Source organism: Rhinolophus sinicus, chromosome 11 (genome assembly GCF_057876585.1).
Source record: "Rhinolophus sinicus isolate RSI-liver-muscle chromosome 11, RSI-T2T, whole genome shotgun sequence".
Lineage (NCBI taxonomy): Eukaryota > Metazoa > Chordata > Mammalia > Chiroptera > Rhinolophidae > Rhinolophus > Rhinolophus sinicus.
Window position 1 is genome coordinate 10103503 of NC_142511.1, and position 23089 is coordinate 10126591.

At 35.2% G+C, this 23089-nt stretch overlaps 1 protein-coding gene across 3 annotated transcripts in view; it reads left to right on the forward strand.

Moving 5' to 3' along the window:
- Nucleotides 1-16544, forward strand: part of TOR1AIP1 (torsin 1A interacting protein 1) — a 29891-nt gene extending 13347 nt beyond the window's left edge. For 2 of the 3 annotated variants that reach the window (XM_019732718.3, XM_019732638.3), the window contains exons 4-10: nt 694-735; nt 1541-1627; nt 3541-3594; nt 5683-5724; nt 6248-6316; nt 10914-10970; nt 14107-16544. In XM_019732718.3, coding sequence (XP_019588277.3) covers nt 694-735; nt 1541-1627; nt 3541-3594; nt 5683-5724; nt 6248-6316; nt 10914-10970; nt 14107-14891 — 1136 coding nt within the window. In that variant the 3' untranslated portion in view covers nt 14892-16544. The remainder of the gene's footprint in view (nt 1-693; nt 736-1540; nt 1628-3540; nt 3595-5682; nt 5725-6247; nt 6317-10913; nt 10971-14106) is intronic. The other variant, XM_074322195.2, reaches the window with a different exon arrangement.
- Nucleotides 16545-23089: the final 6545 nt, after the last annotated feature.

Sequence of the window (23089 nt, forward strand, 5' to 3'; positions counted from 1 at the left end):
GTCATCAGTTGTCACAAACATACCACTCGGGGGAGGGGGATGTGATAATGAGGACATTATGTGTGGGGCAGGGGCATATGGGAAATCTCTCTCCTTTCTGCTCAGTTTTACTGTGAACCTTACACTGCTTTAAAAAAAATAGCCTTAATTTAAAAAAAAATTATTGAGTGCTTACAGTGTCCTATTATGAACCAAACTAATGGAGTGGTAAAAGGGCAGTTGACTGGAAACCGGAAGAGCCTGTGTTCAAGTCCTTTCTGTAGCACTTGTTAGTCCCGACACCCTTAGACAAGTCACTTTATACCTTTGAGCCTTAACCTATGAGTGTATTCCTTTACGACGTTATGGGAATCAGATAACAGACGTGAAGGGTTTTTTTGAAAACTAGCACCTATTGGGACTGAAATATTTACTACCATAGAATTTAATGTTTATTAAACCCAGGTTACGTTTTAGAGTACAAACAGACTTGTGGGTGAAGGAAAAATAAACTTTCTTTTTGATTCTTTTCTTTGTATCAAGACTTATTCCTGAAATAACGTAGAGGGAACTAATAGATTGTTTTATGATTTAACAGAAAAAAAATTTAGTTGGTGTGTCTTTATGTTCACTTTCCTTAATTTAGATGCTCTTATTTATTCCCAAGCTTTAGCTTTTGATGTTATATACAACATGTATGCTTTTCTCTTCTAGAAGCCACCAGTGTCCAACAGAAGGTCAACTTCTCTGAAGAAGGTATTTTCTTTTTAAAATGTCACGCCGTATATTCTGAATCTTTTTCTGTTAATGTTAGAAGAAATTTTAACAGGTACTTAAGAGAACAGAAAATAGTGTCTTTCTCATCAGGAAAAGAATTCATGCTTGTCTGAACTGTTAAATGGGCAGGTAAAATAGTATAGAATGAGTGTTGCTAGCTTTTGTCGGAGTTAATTTTCAGCAAAGCTAATGTCTTCAGTTTCTGACATGTGCTGGCCTTTGATTATGGTATTAAAACAATCAGTTTTCCAAATTCTCATGACTAGTCTATGTTTGAATAGTACAGTACAATTTAGTCCATTTTTAAGCCCAGCACAATCTGAAATTAGTTACCTGCATACTGAAATGTTTGTGTATGGGTGTGTATATATCCATACCGTCTCCTTAAACACACACAAATGCAGACACACATGCATGCATATACCAGTATTGTCTGAATTTGTACACTAACTATATGTAATTCCCCCCAATAAGATAAAATTTTTCCACTATTTAATGCTCATTTTTTTGACTGTATATTAAAGCCTCAGAATATATAACCATATAAATATTACTCTGAATATTTGGAATATAATTATATGCCTCAGAGAACATAAAATAAATGAGATCAGTTTTAGTGTATTTAAAATTTTGTGACTCAGAATAGTAAACAAAATAAAGAACAATTCTAGATCTGATTAGAAAAAAGGCTTCATCTTAATGTTGAGTTGCTTGTTTGTTTTTAGCCCAGATCTTTAGAGATTAGAATAAAGACTATACTGGTGTATCCTTTACTTCTTTTTAGGGGACACTGAAGAAGATGACCAAGATAACCCCAACAGTGAGGTTACTTCTGTTAAGGTCAGATCCGGGGATTCTGTTGAGTCTGAAGGTAACATTGCTTTATATACATGACTCTTATCTTTAGGAGCTGTATTTTAGTTAAAATATAAAGGTATTCTGTGAATTTGCTTTAAAAAAAAAATACTTCAAAGTATTTCATTAAAAGTATTTTTAAAGTACACTTTTTAATATTTATTAAAATTACTGATTCCATGTGTACATCGGATCAGTAATGTAATGTCATGTAATATTTAAACAAATAACTTTTTAATCTGCTTTGATATTTAAGAATATGATATTTTTGTGCTCACCAGAAGAGTTATTTGTAGTTTTTAAAAAATTTTTAGAGGGAAACTGATCACATTGGCATTTGTACTCACACCGCTATCAGGAGTATTAGTTAGCTTTTGGGAAGTTTTAATGTACTTAGGTAACTTTGTATCTCTGGTAGTTATTCGAATTCAACCAAGTTATCAATAACAGTTTCCGATTATTCATGGGAGTTTGTGTTTAAGTTTATTCAAGGAAAAAAGATGGGACTTTGTGGCTTAAAAGAGTGTTGATCAAATCTGTAATTTTATATTTTAGTCCCGTGGAAGAGTAAATCTCTACTTTCTCCTCACCATCTTTTGAGAATTTCTGTAATTTCTGAGTTTTACGTAATCATTCCACTTTAAAAAGAGGCTCATACGCTGTTCTATGGGCATTTGGTATTCTATATATTTCCCACCCTTCCTCATTTCCCCCCATTCTTTCTTGATACAGAAATCCCAAAGGAGATATGCAACACTCTAGCATAGTGGTTAAGAACATGGGCTCTGGAGCCAGAATCCCTGGGTTTCACTCCTCTACTACTAGGTTTGTGCCCTCAGGCAATTGCTTAACTTCTGTATTCCTCAGTTTCCTCATCTGGATTGTTGTGAAGTTAAATTAATTTATATGTGCAAAGCACTTAGAAAGTACACGCACATAGTAAACACTCAAATTAAGTGCTGTTATTAGCATTCATGTGTACACTTAATTAGAGACTAATAAAACCATTCATGTGCCAATAGTTTGATGCCATTGCTACCAGCGTATAGCTCTTTGAAACTACATAAACCCCAGCCTCTGTGATCCCTTCAGAACTCTAATAAACTCTTATTGAAGCATACATACCCACATGCAGAAGAAAACTAGGTAAAGAGCAAAGACATGAGGCATATTAAAAAGAATACTGAGCTTCCCAGATTATCTTCGGGGACAGTTAGCACCGAAGAGGTACAAGAAGATCCACTGGAGTGCAGGAAGAAATTTTCATGTATTTTTTTTTTCATCCATTTAAAATGTCTGTCTTTTTTTGTGTGTTTTATGATATACACAACACATTAATACGTCAGTAATGCATATAAATAATGTTAGAAAGTAATAGGTTTTGGAGATTGATGCTCAAAATTATTTTAGTAATAGGAATACATTATCAAAAATATTTAGCCACCATACCTGGGTCAGATGTTTCTGTTTCCAAAATAGCAATCTGGTTGGTTTTGAACAGATTTAGTTATAAATCCACTTTTATATGAAAAAATCGTTAAGAAAAGTAGACTAAAATACATAATGCGTTGACCGCTTGCAAGAGAAATATAAGGCAAAACATTGACATTAATGATTTCAAGAAGATCCATTATTATAAACTTTCGAAATTTTCCCTTCATGCCATGTTCTATATTTTGTATATACATATATGTTTTAAAAACTGGTCAGGGGAAAGACAGAGAATTAGTTAATTTTTTAGATACGACATGACTCTTTAGAAATGTTTTTGAAAGTATGCACCCAAGTGTTGAATTCCTTGGCGTTTATCTGAATCCTTTTGCTCTTTTGATTACTCATTTTTCTCTTGAAAATGTACGTTAAAAAAGTTAATGTGCGTTAAAAAAGTTAATGCTTTATATCGTACTATATTTCTTTCTCACTTTTTAGATAAAAGCAGCAGATCAAGTCAGTATCCAGAATCATTTTGGCAATCCTCACAAAGTAAGTAAAGCCATGTTTACATGCATAGAAGTCTGCCTGTGGGCATGGTCAATGCTGTCATTTTTAAAGATCCTGTTTTGCAGTTTAATATAAAATGTTGGAAAAGGGATGTGGTAAATGTTTAAAAACCTCATCCTGCTTCTTGAATTTGAGTTAATCATCTCTGTTTTCAACCTTAAATTTGAATTTTAAAAAAAAACAAAACGAAAATCACTGCTCTTAATGACTTGTTGAATATTCTTGCATGTAGTATAAATTTGTTTACTGTTTTAGTTTAACTACTGTAGTTTGAACCTACTTATATGGACGTATTCTAATAAGGATATAAAATTTGATATGCAATATAATTTCAACTCTGTTGTAAAAGTCTGGGAGGATGAATAAATAAATGATAAACCAGATATAGTAAAAAGTTAATGGTAAGCTAGGTGATGGGCATATAAGTTTTACAGACTTGCTTGCAACTTTGAAAACTTTCGTAATAAAAAGTTCAGAAAACATAACACAAAAAAAGATTGGGAAGTAATATGCTAAAACACTAAATGATTTGTTTAGGGTGGTAGAATCATTGGTGACATTTTTCTTTTACTTTTTTCCTGTATTTTGTAGTTTGTGTACAATGGATATGTATTAGGTTGAAAAGAATGATACTGTTTTTTCTTTTCACATTTTTAAATCAAGCCCCAGAATTTGAGTTAGTTATTAATCAACCAAAAATACCCTTGTATGTAAAATCTTCAAGGACTTGTTTTCCCCTCCACATCACCTTTTTGAAATGTGAGACTATTTTTAAAGGAAAAGGCTTTGAAAATCTGTTTTACAATCACTGTGTTCATAGAATTCCTATTTGTTTGCTAGTTAAGTTTTCAGTAGGTTCCCGGGTTTATGATTTTACTGTGACAAAATGAATAAGTTGCTGAAACACAAAAATCATTTGTGGAAAATTACTCTTGTTCACCTTACGTGTTCGCTCTTTGTTGTTCTAAATCTTCAATCTTTGAAGCTCTTAAATGTATCTTTCTATATAAAGTATGCTACACTAATGCAATGGAATACTATTTAGCTGTGAAAAATGAGTTACTTCTGTATACTAATGAATAGATGATCAAGATATATTTCCTTGAATCTAAGATACCACTGATTTTATACATAACTTTTTCAGTTATGTATACCATTGATTATAAGATGCAACCCTAAATATGAGGTGTTTTTTAAAAGGTACCTCTTAGAATAGATGAACGACAGTATTAAAAAGTATTTTATTAGTATAGACTGAAGAAAAATCTGGGGAAGACTATACATCTGTCTTATTCACGATGGTATGTGTCTTGCATGTAATGTTTTGCACATAGGCACTTAATAGATATTTATGAATTTCTAAGCTATGCATTTCTAGAATGGTACATTTGATTTACAACTAGCATATATTCCATTTGTACTCAGAAAAAATTAAAATTGAAAGTAAATTTACATTGATACTTGTATTCATGGGTAGAACGACCTTTCTTCAGGGCCGATGTGTAGATTTACCTTGTTCTAATTATTTGTAAATCATTTTCTAGTTCCCATTGTATCATTTTACAATTGTTCTTAAATACCACTCTAAAACATGTGGTAGCAAGCATCATTTATTTCATAACCACTCTGCAATTTCACAAATTTGCTTATATAATACATAATATTATATATGGACTGCCTGCATTTATATACTGCTTTTAGATATATAATTGGGCAAATTTTCAATTTCAGTTTTCTTACTTTAAAATAGGAATAATAATAGTATTCACCACATAAAGTGTGAGAATTAAGTAAAATTACTCTTGATAGCTGGTAAACATTCAATACAGTTGCCATTAATTTAAGGTATTGATCCTAAAGCTGACTTGTAATTATCCACTTCCTGAACATTTTTGAAGTTTACAAAAGGGGACATACATACTTTATCATATATATTGGGGACTGATGAAAGAAAGAGTATTTTTTTCTGTTTTATCATATCCATAGTAAACAAGCAAAAACGCCTATGCAACTTCTTCACTGTTTTTATTTCCAAATATTCTATAATCTTATCTCTGTTTTCTGTTTCAGGTCGAGACTTCACAGCTCTTGACAAGCAACATTCAGTGCTAAGTAAGTGGTTGGTGGTTCTTTTATCAGTCAACCAGTTCTAACTCCTCTGACTCTGCCAACACAAAGTTCTAATAGGATTTGAAATCATTTTATCCTTTTTGCCTTTTAATTCACCACACATTGGTGCAATATGTGACAGTTACTCTGTGAGGTGGAAATGTGTTCAGGACAATTTTACCTCAAGTAATTTATTTTGCAAGAGTAAATTAACTTCTTTCTTACATAACATTGAAATCAAGTTCAAGTAGTATTGAACTCAGTCATTCTCATAGACCAGAGCAAAAGGACTTGTCCATAGTTTTGTTTGCTTTCTTAGGTGTTTATGTATTTATTTTGCTGTGGGAAGGGGCTCATTCTCACTGATGTGGTCCCTTTGACATTATCTTTTACTTCTGAACCTGTTGCTTTTGTTGTTTTCCTCACCAACTTTTGCCTTTCTTATCAATTTATCTTATAACACTAGAATATACTGTACATTTTCAAAGTATATGGAATGACATCTTGGTATGTTTATTTGCTTCAGGCTCAGGATATCAAAAAAAACCCCAGGAATGGGTTGAACAAACCGCAAGAATAAGGAATAGAATGCCAAGTAAGTTGATAAATCTCTGTCTGTTATTGAAATAATTTTAAGCTTATTTGCTGTTTTTCTTGGTTATTTAACATACAAGAATATTTAATTCTTCAGGTAAGCATTTAGGTTGTTTGTGATTTCATTTATAAAGGACAGCAATGTTTATTAGTTCAGTTATTTCCATCTGCTTGGACTGGCAGGAGATGGACTAGGTGTAAAGCGTAGATAGTGGTGTGAGAAAACAGTGTGTGATGGGTTCTGACTTGACAAGTTGTCAGTTCTATCCACCAGCGCGGTACAATCTGTACATGATAATGAAATTCTACTCTTCTGACAGTACCTGTTTTTTATCCTTGCTGTCTCCCCACGTTAGCACAGGGTCCCTGGGTAGACAGGTCCTACGTCGGGTTTCTGCCTGTATCCTACCTCTGGGAGAAATAGGACTGCTGTTCTGAATTTCCTATTTTCCTGGGTGATAAAACGATGAGAATAGGGAAGAATGTCTATGGAGAGGTCAGAACTCTGAGTCTGTGCCTCCCTAATATACACGCTTTGGAACATGTCTCTAACAGTGGTGCAGAGAAAAGAGTTTAGAGTTAGAGCTGTTGGGTGCCAGTCCCAGCTCTTCTACTTTCTAACTAAATGATCTTGGTAAAGTCACTTAACTTTTGTGAGACTCAGTTTTCTTATTTTTAAAGTAGGTGCAATAGTGTAGTACATGTTATACATTAACTTATTTAGGTATTCTTCATCATTAAAATGATCACAGAAGAGCACATAACAACAGTTTCATCTATTACCTCATTTCATATTTGCAATCATGGAGTAAGGTATTCAAGATAAAAATCATCTTGAAGGATTTTTTTTCTTAATTAAAAAAATAAGCAATTGTGTTGTTTCACATGCTCTTTCACTATAGGTTCCTCTATTTGCCATCCTCATAGTTTTTTCCTAAACCATTTTATTGAGGTATTCTTGACATACATTTAATGTGTATAACTTACGTATTTAATGTATACAACTTGATAAGTTTAGAGCTAAGTGTATACCTGTGAAGCCATGACTATAATCTATGCCATAAACACATCTATCACTTCTAAACGTTTCCTCCCAATCTCATTTGTGTATGTGTAATAAGAACACTTAACACAAGATCTACCCTCTTAGAACATTTTTAAATATATGATCCAGTATTGTCAGCTGTAGGTACTATGCTGTACAGTAAATTTCCAGGAATTATTCCTGTAGTATAACTGAAACTTTGCGCCCTTTGACTAATATCTCTCCATTTCCTCTTCCTCCAGTCCCCGGAAACCACCATTCTACTCTCTGCTTCTATAAATTTGACTATATTTTAGATTCCTTATATAAGTGGTATCATAAAGTATTTGTCCATCTGTGCCTGGCTTACTTCCCTTAGCAAAATGTCCTCCATATTGCTGCAAATAGCAGAATTTCCTTCTCTTTTAAGACTGAGTAGTATTCCATAGTATATATTACTTTTCCTTTATCTATTCATCAGTCAATGGACATTAGATTGTTTCCATGTCTTGACTATTTTGAATATTACTGCAGTAAACATGAGTGTGCAGCTATCTCTTCAAAATTCTAATTTCAGTTCCTTTGGAGATATATAGATATAGATATAGATATAGATATAGATATAGATATAGATATAGATATAGATATAGATATAGGTATAGATATAGGTATAGATATAGGTATAGATATAGGTATAGATATAGGTATAGATATAGATATATATCCAAAAATGGGATTGCTGGATCATATGATAATTCCATTTTTAATTTTTTGAGGAACCTCCATACTGTTTTCCATAGTGGCTGCATGCATCAATCTACAGTCCCCACAAACAGTGCACAGGGGTTTTTTCTCCATGTCCTCTCCACATACCTCTCTCTTGTGTTTTTGATAATAGCCATCCTAACAGGTGTGAGGTGATACCTCTATGATTTTGATCACATATCTCATTGTGCTTTTTAGTTCAATGTAATCTCATGGTCTACTTTTGCTTTTATTGCCTGTGCTTTTGGTGTCATATCCAAGAAATCATTGCCAAGAGGATCCCTGTGTTTCTTCTGGGAGTTTTATGGTTTCAGTTCTTGTGTTTAAATTTTTAATTCATTTAGAGTTGATTTTTCTGAATAGTATGTGATAAGGGTCCACTTTCATTCTTTTTCATGTGGATATCCAGTTTTCCCAACACCATTTACCGAGGAGGAGACTGTCCTTTCTCTGGCAACCTTGTCAAAGATTACTTGACCGTATCTGTATGGGTTTATTTCTAAATTCTCTTCTCTTTCATTGGTCTATATGTCTGTTTTTATGCCAGTACCATACTGTTTTGACTACTCTAGCTTTGTAGTATATTTTGAAATTAGGAAATGTGATGCCTCTAGCTTTTTTGTTCTTACTCAAAATTGCTTTGGCTATTTCAAGTGTTTTGTGGTACCATATGAATTTTAGGATTGTTTTCTATTTCTGTAAAAAATGCTGTTGGAATTTTTTATAAGAATTGCACCAAATCTGTAGAAGGCTTTAGGTAGTATGGACATTTTAAGAATATTAATTCTCCAATTCATGAACGTGGGATGTTCTGTTTATTTGTGTCTGCTTTTATTTCTTTCATCAGTGTTTTATAGTTTTCAGTATACAAGTCTTTCAACTCCTTAGTGAAGTGTATTCCTAAGTATTTTATTCTTTCTGATGCTCTTGTAACTAGAATTGTGTTCTTAATTTTGTTTGTTAGTTTTGTTTTCTTAATTTACCTCTTATGAGTTATATAAATATTACATATTACATAATAACTATTATTTAACTATTCGTCGTTAATATCATCATAGTATAGCAATTCACAGCATTTTTATATAGTATTTCACTTGATCTTTGCAACCATGGAATGAGATATTCAAGATAAACATTATCTGTTGGATTTTTTTTTAAGTATACAGTTGTAACTTTGGTAACCAATTAGAAGCTTCTAGTTACCTAGTCAAACTAAATGATATAGTTTACTAGTAACCGTAAAACAATGTGCCTTTAAAGTTAAGGTTGATGTCATTTTGTTTCATTTGAGGTTTTTTTGTCATATGACCAAAACTAAGGCGATTTCTGGATCTTAGCAGTGCTAATTTTATTCCTCCAGTTTAGTTCAATGTTTCTCAAATAAAAGCTGTCGATAAACACCAGAAAGATCCACCAGAAAGATCGTTTATATATACAACAGTTGTACAACAGTTGTAACCCCAGGCAAGTGATATCTGTTAGTGTTTATAAATGTAGTTCATACGAATAAGTAACTTAGCATTTCCACCTTCTGAACCCTTCCATAACTATCTCTTCTTAGATGTTAAAATCTGTAGCCGTGCCAAGAAGGATGGAAGGAAAAGGAAAAGAATTGGGATAGTTTTAAATTTGTTTTCTAAAGTAATGATAGAAATAGAGGTTTGATAGGGTTGTGAGAAAATTATTTTTGAAATTTATTGTTTCACCACAAACCTAAAACAGAATTACTTGTCTATTAACAGAAATGGTGAAAAGTTTTTTAATGTAATTTTTACCTATTCATTTTTTAATTTACAAAAAGTTTTCAGTTATAGTTGACATTAAGTATTATATTGGTTTAAGGGGTACAGCATAGTGGTTAGACATTTACATAACTTAGGAAGTGATCCCCTGATAAGTCTAGTACCCACCTGACATCATACATAGTTATTACAATATTATTGACTATATTCCCTCTGCTGTACGTGTACTTTATTTACATCCCTGTGACTGTTTTGTAACTGCCAATATGTACTTTTTTTCTTTTTTAATTTAAGACCTTTATTAACAGGTGCTTGCAGTTTGTTGACTTTTTTTGAAAAAATCAAGTTGTAAACTTTTATTACAAATTAAAAATGAAGTTCTTAAAAATCTCAGCTTGACCAGATATGAAACAATTTAAAAACCTTTAAAGGTGTATTGCAATTTGTACTTCTTAATCTCTTTACCTTTTTCGTCCAGCCCCCTTACCAATGTAATTTTTAAGATAGTACTGATACTTGAAGTGGTCAGAAGCACCAGAGGAAATTTTTGAATCAGTTTGAGATAGAAAATAGGATTAAGATTGAGATTTACATTAAAACACTTTATCCAGATAACTCAGTAATCCATAATCCATATTTTTGTCTCTTTTTCCCTCTTTATAGCATCATTACCAGACAAGAGTTTCAGTATATGGCAATTTTTCAGATAGTATAATGTTTCCTTTTATTATAGTTTTACTTATTTTCTTTGTCCTCTTCACTTTGTTCCAGAAGTTTCACCACTCTCATTAAATAATTTGGGTCAAATACTTCAAGGCTTTCTCACAAAACTAATGTATTAGGAGTATGCTTGTACTAGACCACTACATGACAATAATAATTAGGAGGGAAATAGGTCTGTGTCTCAAGATGTTAAGTCTAATGGCACTTGGATCTTCTGCTTTTTCTTGTTCCTTGTTGATCTCTGCCCTTTTTTCTCTTGGTGGAATTTGTATTTTCTTTCTCTATGGAAATACTTAGGTTATGAAACATTAAGGTGATACAGTCTGTTTTACTCCTATCATTAGATGACAGCATTCAGAAATCACAGCTTGGAAACCAGTTTCCATCAACCTCCAGCCAACGTAAGTTTGTCTATTCAGTTTTTTTATTAAGTGAGTCTCTAAAATTGGTGATCCATAATCGTTTTCAAATTTTTCGACAGCAAAATAACTTAATGCTATTTGAAGAAATTGTATTTTAAGCACTTCAGGGGAAAAGGCATGTATTTGACAGGCAGTGAAATTTTTTAAGGACAAACTATATGAAACATCAGGTTTTCCCCTTCACTTTATTGTCATAAGTTAAAGTTACTAAGTAAAGCTACTAATGCTATTAACAGAGTGAATCTTGTTGATTCCAAACCTCATGTGATATAACATAATGGGATTACCATGGATTTTAGAATCCACAGGCCTTTATTTGAATTACATTGGACTACTTTACTTTCTATATAGCCTTGAGCAAGTGTAGTTTTCTAAGCTTGTTTATTATCCTGAGTGAGTACTAAGAAAATAACTTAACAGTGATTCTCAGACATTTTGGTTTCAATACCACTTTCCACTAGTGAAATTAATAAGTACCCCAAAGAGTACACACGCGCGCGCGCACACACACACACACACACACGGGTATATACATTTTAAGACAGGAAAACTATATTAAAATTGTAATAATATATACTGATAACAAAAGATGAATACAAGTCACGTTTGACTTCTGCAATTACAAGAGGTGCTCAAAGTGGTTACCATCAGTGTCCAGACACTTCTGATTATGGCGAACTACTGCTTGAGCAACGTTGACTAAAGTGTCCACCTGTATACATTTTTTTTTGGCACTGTGGGTGTATATACAGCGGGTGCCAAAAAAATGTATACACATGACTTGCATTCATCTTTTGTTATCAGTATATATTATTACAATTTTAATAATTTTTTCCTTTCTTAAAATGTGTATGCATATTTTTGGCACCGTGTTTGTGTGTGTGTGTGTGTGTGTGTGTGTGTGTGTGTAAAATATCCATATTTGTCTAGAAATTAAAATTGAAAATTTTATTAATTTTATTTTTAAATAATTTACTAAGAAGAGTGACAAATTGCTTTATATTTTTTTCTAATCTCTTTAATGCCTGGTTTAGTAGAATGGAGCTGGATTATCATATCTGTTTTGGCATTCAGTCTTACAGTTATACTGTTTTGGGTGAAGTGTCTGCAGAATTCCAACTTTATGCAGATAGAGTTTTCATGGTTTTTAGATAATTGTGGATATTCTCTTTTGAGTCTCCAAAAATCAACAAGTGGTAGTTTCTAAATGTTACTTGAAATGTGAAACTTGAAACCATATTTATGAACTTTTTGTAGTCTATTACATTAAAATCTATTGATCTTTCTTGTACTTTGAAAGGAATGTCATGCATTGGTCATTTGGAAAATATTGATTCACCAAGTTACGTAGAGCTTCCAAATGTTGACACATTTGTAATACAATTTAAAAATATTATATTTATTAATATCACCACCAATCTCAAGACAAAAAAATCTTCTAAGAACTGGGAGCTGTCAAGCTCATGGTGGCAGATAACAATATTTCCACAATCCTAATTTTCACTTGAAACCTTGAATTTTACAATTGGCAACTAATAGTGTCAGTTGTCAGGCTCACTTTGTTCATTTTCAAGAAAATGTGTACCAGATACACAAGTCTGACTAACCGTAGTTTGGTAGCTTGTTCTTTCAAGTAAGAATTCCATGAGGAAAAGCACTAGTTCTGCTTACCACTCAGTTGCACAGAGTTCTTTTTTTTTTTTTTGAGACGACCATTGTATTGCGCTGTTCATCAGAAGTGCTTTGTGTCTGCCTCTCATTTCTTCACAGAGAATATTAAGATTTGTACTCAAGGGTTGAGTTTTAATAAGATAAATAATTTTAATTGCTTTATGAAGGACATTCGTAAGTGAAATGCATAGCCTTGGCTGCATGGCCGTGAAGAATACAAAGGCTACAAAAAATAAAAATAAATAAATAAAAATAAAAAAAATACAAAGACTGCAGTTTCGTGCCATTGCACTGTCATTCGTGCTACAGCCTCATTTATTTTTCCCACCATGGCTTTTTGCACCATCAGTGGAAGTGTCAACCTGGTGGAAAAAGTCAGATAACATCTCAGTGTGGTGAGACCCATGAAAGGATCTCCAGGGACCCCACCAACTGTACTTTGAGAACTGTTGCTCTGAAAGGTCCATGGTAAAATTATTAGCCTAAAGCAGTTGATCAATAAATAGAAAGTGTGAAAGTATTGTTGCTATCATATTAAATGATTACATGAGGGAGTTAACCAGTATATGAGATTATATGAGAAAGTGCTTTATAAACTGAAAAGCACTAGATAAACGTAAATTGATATCATGATTGCGTGTAATATTAATAATTAGGGATGAGTTGCAAACTAAAATTTCTCAGTGTTAAGTTGTAGACCACAAAAAGTAGGCATCAGTGCAATGAAAGGGACAATAGCTGTGATATATGCAAGGTATTTACTTAGGGTGCATCCTTTTCTTTATTTTTTTATATAGTTCAAAAAATTCACAAATTCGACCTTGAATAATTAGCCATGTGAACTCTGAGTTTCTAAATTAAAAAATATTCCATGAAGTGTGTTTTTAATACTGTTTACTTCCCTAATATTAGCAGTAGTAATAATAGTTTTGCTTTATTTTTAAACTTTTTAAGTTTATTTTAAGTGTGTCTTTCCGGGACCCGTCAGCTCCAAGTCGATTAGTTGTTTCAATCTAGTTGTGGAGGGCGCAGCTCACAGTGGCCCATGTGGGGATCGAACTGGCAATCTTGTTGTTAAGAGCACTGCGCTCTAACCAACTGAGCTAACTGGCTGCCCCTAATAGTTTTGCTTTATAAACTGTATTATTTCTGACTTGCTTATGCCACTTTATACATTTAAATTCTGCTTTCTACTCTAATACTTATTTTGACGTTGAAGAGACAGATGCATATTTTACACATAACTTAGAACCTATGGGTGTGAGATTTTCTTGAAAACATGTAATAAATTATTTCTTTAAGAAAGTAAATTATCAGCTGCCTTCTTTAAATTTCTTCCCCTTTTATTTAATGTTTATAAAGATTAAAACTGGTTTTAAAAGTCCCTGGCCACTGAATCTAAGAAAGTGATGTTTGTATGTGTCATTTCGTTTTTCCTGAGCAGACGTGACCAGACAACCCAAAAACCAGTCTATTGTCAAGATTAACTTGTGGTGGCTACTACTTTTGATAGCTGTTTTTGTCGGGATATGGTGGTACATTCCTACTCCTGAGCGAGAAACCACTGCTGTTCAAGAGTTCCAGAACCAGATGAAACAACTGATGAATAAATACCAGGGTCAAGATGAGAAGCTGTGGAAAAGGAGCCTCACATTCCTGGAAAAGCATCTTAACACCTCCCAGCCTCGGCCTCAGCCTGCTATCTTGCTGCTCACCGCTGCCCGCGACGCCGAAGAAGCGCTCAAGTGTCTGAGTGAGCAAATTGCCGATGCCTATTCGTCCTTCCGCAGTGTCCGTGCCATCCGGATCGATGGGACAGGCAAAGCTACTCAAGACAGTGATGCCGTCAAGCTGGAGATGGACCGGGAGCTGAGCGATGGATTCAGAAATGGCCAGAACGCAGCCGTGGTGCACCGCTTCGAGTCCCTGCCTGCAGGCGCCACCCTGATCTTCTATAAGTACTGTGACCATGAAAATGCCGCCTTCAAAGATGTCGCCTTAGTCCTCACCGTCCTGTTGGAGGAGGAGACACTTGGAACCAGTCTAGGCCTGAAGGAGATTGAAGAAAAAGTGAGGGATTTCCTCAAAGTCAAATTCACCGACTCGAACACACCCAACTCCTACAAACATATGGACCCAGACAAACTGAGTGGGCTCTGGAGCCGTATTTCCCATTTAGTCCTGCCCGTACAACCTGAAAATGCCCTGAAAAGGGGCATCTGCTTGTAAGGGGCGACAGAAGAAAAAATCATGTCTCACGTTCTGAGAATTTTCCAGACTTTCTAACCAGAGACAGGATGCTGAGCTCTTTTTGGAAGAGCTGGTTTCTTTTTAATGGATGTTAAGTTCTTACATAAACATGGAACATCTAAATCATTCATTCAATCTATTACCTGTATTGGAGGGAAACATTTGCCTATTTCCATTGAAATCTTTGTTAATAGTATCTGAGAACTGTAGGGGCTCTATTTAGATTTCGGGTTGAGTCATTATTGCTGTGGTATGACCCGTGGGAAGGACTAGAAAATCCTTCCTATGACTCCTCCCAGTTTGTAATGTAGATTTTTACAGCGTTTGTTGAATTATTAGTAAGGCAGCTCCCTAAATGCAACCGTGGCTTTTCCCATTTTGTTTCCTTTTGCATCATTTAGGTGTGAGTTCCTTAGTCAGCTTCAGCTTATAGGAACAAAATATAGTGAAAGGTCATCTGAGTGTGCGTTTGGGTTTTCTTTTTTTTTATTTTTGGAGAGTGGGGAGAAATAGGCAAGGGAAATTGTGGAATGGGGAAGGAAAGGGGGGAAATAATTAAGTCTATAAGATGAAATGTTAAAATAAGCCACTGAGCTGTAGATTAGTCACACGTAGTTATATAAACTCCGTTCTCAGTGAATTCTGTTGGGATTTGTTTTTCACATGTCTTTTTCTTTCCTCCCAAGGATTTTTAAGTGTGTATATCCTGAGGTTAAGTATATTTGTTCATTTGGCTCTTAAAGGCAGGTAAATTCAGAGCAGTTTATTTTGTATATATCCTGAAGCTTTATTTTGAATTAAGAAATATAGTTTCTGGGGACGGGAGGGAGAAAAAAGGAATTTCAGGAATTGGTAAATCATTCGGTAACCAGCTTTCCTGTGCTATTGAAGGATTTAATTTTGGCGTTTAAATTTCCATTTGTTGCAGTCTAAGTCCTTTAGTGACACTCTTATACAAATATAAAGATTCACTATGCACGTGATAAATGTTATTAAGAATGCCTCAAGCCATAAAGAAAGTGAACTTGACCACATGTAAAGAATGTTAAAAAAAAAAAAAAAGAATAAAAATAACTCAGCAACTTAAAAAAAAAAAAAGAATGTTAAAATGTACTGCTGTACATAACTGTCCTATGGTATTTCAGTTGTAACTTTGCATCTGTAACAGCTTTCTCATGTATCAGCTGCTTTCATATTTCTTGTTTTTTCAATTATCTACAAACCTTTAAATGAAAATACTGTTTTTAGATACTAGAGCCAGGCATTGACTTCACCATTTATCTTTTGGGGATCCCATGACTAGTAGTAGAGTGTGGGCTGATTTCTTCCCGCTAGGACTACCAGTATTCATAAATATACCCCGTATTGTAATTTGTTCCTGACTGTCAGAAGTCAGGTCATCTGATTTATAGAGGATTCTAAAACAAGAGTTTTTGAAAAGCTCTATTTTATACCTATATATTATATGGAGAAACAAATGTTTTTATTAAATGTTTCACTGACCAAAATAATTTTAAAGTAATTAATGTTACTTATCTTTCAGGAAAAAATAATTGTAGCAGCTGATCTGTAAAAGACTTTAAAAGCTATTTTAGTAATTTAAATAAATTTACTTTCTTGGTTTGTACTCTGTATATGTTGTAAACTTAATGATCATAACCTTTTTTGTATTATTAATCCTAGAGTTTTCTTTACATTTGAACAATGTTAGTGACTTCTGCTAGGAGAAACAAAGGCCACAGAATTAGAGCCATGCACAAGTACATTGGTTGGAAATACAATTGCCGTGATTTCCTGTTTCATGCAGGGATTTTGAATGATCACTAAAAAGAAATTTACGTAGGTACTCCCAACTTGACAATAGAATCTACAGCAGTGTTTCTCAAATTTTTCATTCTCACCTCTCTAAAGAGCCTTTCTAGATGTATTTTTTTAATTGCCTACCCCCATGAAATTTTAATATTACACATCTGTTTATAGACGATGTATACCTTTTGCTTTATACAGATGAAGAGTAAGATTTTTTGCCCCCATTGAGAATACCACTCAAGAACATCTGTATTTTAGATTGTTGTTGCCGAAAACATTCTATTTTCTGTTCATTTTGTTACCCTTTGGCCAAGGAAAATTTAATAAGTCATCATCTTGAAAATAGGAACTCAGGTCTCTAGAAATTAGGCACATTGTGATTTTGAGTGACAGCATGGGCCCAGGGAAAACCACAGTACAGTACTTGTCAGACAAGTTTCCAGAAACTAGCTTTGCTTCCCTTTTAATGACTTTCTTATATTATCTTGAAGGAAATTTTCTAAACTGCCAGTCTTCAAAACAAAATTTGGACGTCAACTTGATTCATTCTATGAGAACTGTAAGTTTACATAGTAGAGTTTACATAGTTCATGCCTAAATGAAGGACATAAGACCTAGTTTTTCTGTGATTTTAGGCCTTTGGAAAGTGGCCTTTATGTGGGCAGTGTGAGGAAGCATTTCTCATTGCATGCAGAAAGATAATACATTGTTCTGCTATATTGTCCTTAGCAAGGTCATAGAGCAAAGTCTTATGGTATAAGGATTCTGCTGCCATTAGCCACCTGGAATGAATCTGAGTCCTGAGTGTGGGAACCAAACTGAGAAAGCTGCCGTTGACTGGAAAAGAGAAAACTACTGCCTCGAATACCTCTCTCTCTTTGGCCTGGATTCAGAGAAGTCCTCTGATGTGCTTGCAGGCTCTTCTGGATGGTAGGAGAAATACAGCCTATCACCTGAGCATGTACAGGGAGAAACCCCTCACAATTTGCACATCGTCCTCTTACCTCTTGCACATGCTTGGAATGTTCTGGAATGCTTCAGATTCTGCCCTCTCCATTTTCATGCTCTGCTAATTCTTGTTCTTAAGGCCTTAGTTTTTTAGGCAGAACTTCCCTGAAACCTTCCCTAATTCCCTCCCCCCAAATACTGCTTTATGCGCCTTGCCTGTGCTCTCATTCATCTTGCATCACCCCTGACACGGCAGTTAGCACACTGCCACCACCATATGCCTCTTGAAAGCAAGAGAATGTCATCACCATATGCATGGTGATAATCACAGAGTGCTCAAATATTTGTTGAACAGAAAATTGCAAGCCCTACCTAGTTAGCTACACTAGGGAACTTGTATCTTCCTCTGTTCTTATTTGCTTTTTTCTGTGATTCCTGTGCATTTTTCTAAAGCTTTATGTAACTATTTCAGCCTGGATTCAGTGGTGCTACGAGTAAGACAAAGGAACCAATCCCAGTGGGACACTATCCCTTGGGTACTATTACCCCAATTTAATAGGAGACGGAAGCACAGAAAGGTATAAAGTGACACTCAAGAATACCCAAGTAGAAAGCAGTGAAGCAGAGACTGGAACCTAGGCAACCTGGCTTTCAAACATCTGTTCTTACCACTATATAGAGTCTCTAGAATCCCATATATGGTATTTTTTCCCCAGTCTAGTCAGACTCTATATTCGTAGGTCAGTATTTTTCTATCCTGTGGACTCATTTGTGGCTCTCTAAACTTTTTGCTTTGCTCCTTGCTCAGCTTTGTGGAATCCAGTATTGCGCAGACTGAGGGTCTGAAGAAGTTTCAGTAGAGTGACAGTCATCACCTGTTGACTCATAGCTGCGTAAACTGACATCATGCTTTTGTAACAAAAGGCCTGCCGTGTTGACTCACACTTCACCTTTTTCGAAATACTTAACGTGTAACCTGGGTGTTAGCTTTCCTGCTTGCCACACAGCCTCTGTTTTTGCCGTCTCTCAGCCTCGATGCCAAAAGACACCTCTAAATTCCTGAGATGGAGTGCATTTGCATCAAAAGCATTGGCAATTTCACAGAGACAGAGGGAAAAGGATATTCAAGAGTACAGGCCATCCGGTCGAGTCTGACTGCCTGAGTCCCAACCCCAGTTCCACATCTTTCTCCCTGAATGACACTGGCAAATTACTTAACTTCTCTATGACTCAGTTTCCTCATCTCTAAAATGAGGAAAGCATGGTAACTACTATCTTAGTGTTGTTGTGAGGATTAAGTCAGTAATACACGCAAAGCACTTAGAAGTTACTAAGCACATCAAAGGGTTCAAAAGTTAGCCATTTTTTTCACCTGAATTCTTACCAATGATTCTCCTCTTCCCTTCTGTGTGGCATGAACTGAGGCTGGCTTCTAGTCCCACCCTCCTAGAGGACCCATGTTTAGCAGAATACGTGGGCTCTCTCCCAGGTTACACCTCCACTCCAAACCCCAACCCATTGCAATGTTCATTAAACAGAGTTTCTGGTTACCAGAATCCACCCTCTCCGAAAATCTGGGGGATTACAAAGAATGCGAAAGCTTTCCATCACTCATATATCGTTCCTTCTGTTATTTCCATGATTTATTCTTCCTCAGCTTCCCTGCCCTACTCCTATCCTTATAGACCTCACATGTATTCAAGCATCTGTAACTTGTTGATATTTTCCAAATGCTGGACAGATCACCATGTTGAACACAAAAATATGCCACGTAGATTCCCCTACAAGGAAGAATTTGTTGCCCCAGCTGCTGGGAGTGCAGTCAGTGGACAGCCTTCACTGTCAGCCACTTCATGGGTTGCCTTAGCTGCAGAGAGCCACTTTGCCCAAGGTCATGCCCAGGGATAGGGAGAGTGGTGCACATCTAATGACGGGGGAATATGAAGGCTCAGCCTTCTCAGCCCAACACAACACAACCTGTGCAAATGGGTGGGCCATTTGTGCTTGAGCTTCCCCATCGGATTGGCTGAGACTATATGGGACCTGTACTACAGTGTGATTTCTCTCCCATCCTGCTGCTTTGTCCTCCCACAGGTGTTCATACCGAGGGCGCTCCCTAATAAACATCCTGCACATTTAATTTTGTCTTAAGAATCTGCTTTTCACACCAACCAGTGTCACACCAAGCTTCTATAGTCTATAAATGGAGTGAATAATAGTTACTGTTTATTGAGCACTTAATATGTGCCAGGCACCATGATAGGTGCCGTACTTAGAGTATCTCATTTAATTTTCATAATCCTTTGAAGTAGATACTATTACTAACTCCCAGTTACAGGCCAGGAAACAAAGTCACAAAGCTATGCTGTTAGTAACTGGTGGAGTTCGGATTTGAACTCAGACCCTCTCCATTTTTAACCACCATGCTACATTCTATCCCATCATAATATCTACTTCTTAAGGAGTGAGAATGATATTAAACCATATCTTACAAACCATAAACATAATGGTTATAAGTTAGGGAAATACTGTGAAGCCCAAAGGATTTTCCTTGATGTCTCCTCTGAACGTCTTTATCTCTTATAGCCCATAATCTGCTCGTTGTTCAACCGATGGCTCAAGCTGTGTTTTTGAGTGGTGTAATACTTGCCACTTGACTATAACATTGTAGTGGGCAGATTCCAATGAAATCTTTTCCTTGGGAAATAGTTCCAAAGAATTAGATTTTCTGTTGTTAACTGGTAGATTCTAAAGGCCAAGTTCGCTTCTCTGAAATATTTTTATTAGCCTTGGATAAGAAGGTTGACATAAACAGAATGAAGTGGTTTTGTGGTCTGGAAACGCAGCCAGCTTCCTACCGCTGACTTCACCTCTAAGCTTTAATTCTTACTGAATCAGCAACTTTGCTTTTCGAGTTATTCACCCGGTTATTCCTGAAGTAGCCCTTTGACCTTTGCCATTTTTCCTGAGGAGCTCAATGTGTATTAGCTGGTTGGACTAGAGGTTAAGCTCAGAATTAGTTAGCAAATAAACTTTTGCCCCCTTATATCATGTTATCTTGTTCCTCTAGAAAAGGGACACAAACGTCAAATTTGACAGCAGTCTCTACATCTGCCTTAAATCTTTCCCAAAGTGTACAGACTATAAATATAGACATACATGCTCAAAATTACCTTTTAACGTGGATTAAAATGTAAATGATTCCAACAAGGTTAATTTAACTCTAATAGCTATAATTAGGGAGTGTAAGTGCCTTTTTATTTGTTTCAAATCTTAATCATGAGCATATGAGTTTAAACAAACAAAAAAAAACAAGCAGAAAACACATTAAAGCATGGTCTCAGGGTTTCTTCAAAGCGTCAGCTCTCCTCAAAACAACTCAACAGCACAATGAAGTAAAACTACATAAAGACTATAAATAGAAGTGAATAAAGCAAAAAGCAAGTTGAACAGGAAACATTTGGAAGGTAGGTGCAGGGATAATCCACAAGCTGGTTGGTAAAGTCCAACTTTCAGACAGAATGAGGTCATTCTTCAGATAATAAAATACGTCTGGCATCTTTCATCTGAGGTTCTGCAAGTGCTTTGCTGACATTATCTAATAGTAAATATTATTACCCCCATTTTATAGGTGGAGAAACTAAGATACAGCAAGATTAAATAACTTGCTTACGCAGGCACGAGGAGTTGGTGAAGGAACCAGAGAATTATTTCAGGAACCTAACCTACTTTTCTGTTCATATCACTAGGTCAGCTTTCCAGATACCAAAAGACATTTTTTTGGGTGTAAATTTGTATTAAATGTACTTTTAAAACTGATACCTTCTATGAACAATGCGATGAAAATGTTTTTGTTGTTAGTCATGGTTACTTTTTGTGGGAGAAATTTGGGTAATTTAACAATCAATTTTCTCAGGTTCAAAACACTAATCACATTAGGTTTATTTGGTGGAATCCACTTTAGGTATTCTAATATAGAGCCATAGTGAACTTATGTCAGTTAATATCCAATGTCCTGATGGTTATTTTGTATGTGTATCATACAATATTTTTGGTAGGATGGGGCATGAACAGGAGAGACCTGGGAATTATTCTATACTTTCTACCCCCACTCAATTTCAGGGACACTGAGAAGTGTCCCTGAAAATTCTGTAATCTGTATGGGAAGATATTATGGGGGGAGGGGGTGGTTCATGGTGGTTGTCCTTTCAAGAATGGTACTCTCTCTCAAGTCCTAATCTCCAAGCTCCTATAAATCTTTTATAGTCTGCTTCATGACCACTACAAACTTTTCAGTATGTAGTCGATATCACTACTCCTGATGAAAATCACAAATATAAATGGTTTATGTTCTACTAACGTCAAATGCTTGTGTTAAAAGTACACGATAATCACAAGACAAAAATAAAGTTTTATAATATTAACTGCATGTAAACTGTTAACTACATTTCAAAGTAGAGAATTAATAAATTTCTCCTTCCTTTTGGCCTGAGCTTAGGATTAAAGGTGACCAAAAGGAAATCAAGTCAATTTGGGGCAGCGAGTTGCCTATAAACCTCCAAAGACCGATCCTTTCCTTTTATCACCTATGTGGGCTGGTTAAGAGGTGACTAGAGAGTTGGGGGGAAGAGAAGACTCATTTACTCAGCAAACTGAACTATTTGTCGCTTGGACACTCATATCTTTTTTGTTCAGCCAAAGCACAGAAATCCCCACTCCAGTATTCTTTTTAAGAGCGTCTGACTGCTTTGAGCAGCCAGCAGTGTAGAGCAGAAAAGGCATGTGTTCTGGGTCCACAAGATGGAGTTTCCAGTTCTAGCTTTATCTCTCTCCAACCTTGTGACAGAAAGCAAGTCACTTCACCTTGCCACGCTTCAGCTTCCTCGCCTGTGAAAAAAGGATGGTGGCAATACAGCACAGGTTTTGCTGAGAATTAAAGCAGATAGTGTGTGTGAATTACAGGCTATTGGGGGTTATACAAGAGTTATTTAAATATATGTTATACATATATTAGTTATATAAAATGCATATGTGTTAGTTACAATATAATCGTGTACACATATATATGTAAAATAATTAGTATTAATTATAATATAATCACTTGTATATATAAAATAATTATCAGCATATGTTAGAACCATATATATGTTAGCTTAGCCAAATGTTTTAATTCATGCTTAATAACATAGGCAGCCATTTATATTTCCAAAACCAGATACCTCTTCAACATCGCTCTTATTTCTGTCAGTTTTTCTGTCAGACAGTTCTAGCTGTTTTTGCCCTGTGTAATATTTTGTGAGCCTTCTCTTAATGCAATAGGATTTGTAACCAAATGCTCACATGTTCTCATTCCTTATTCAACAGGTGGGGGCTCCCAATCCTGGGATTCCAGGAGTGTTTTAGTGGCTGATAAGCCTCAT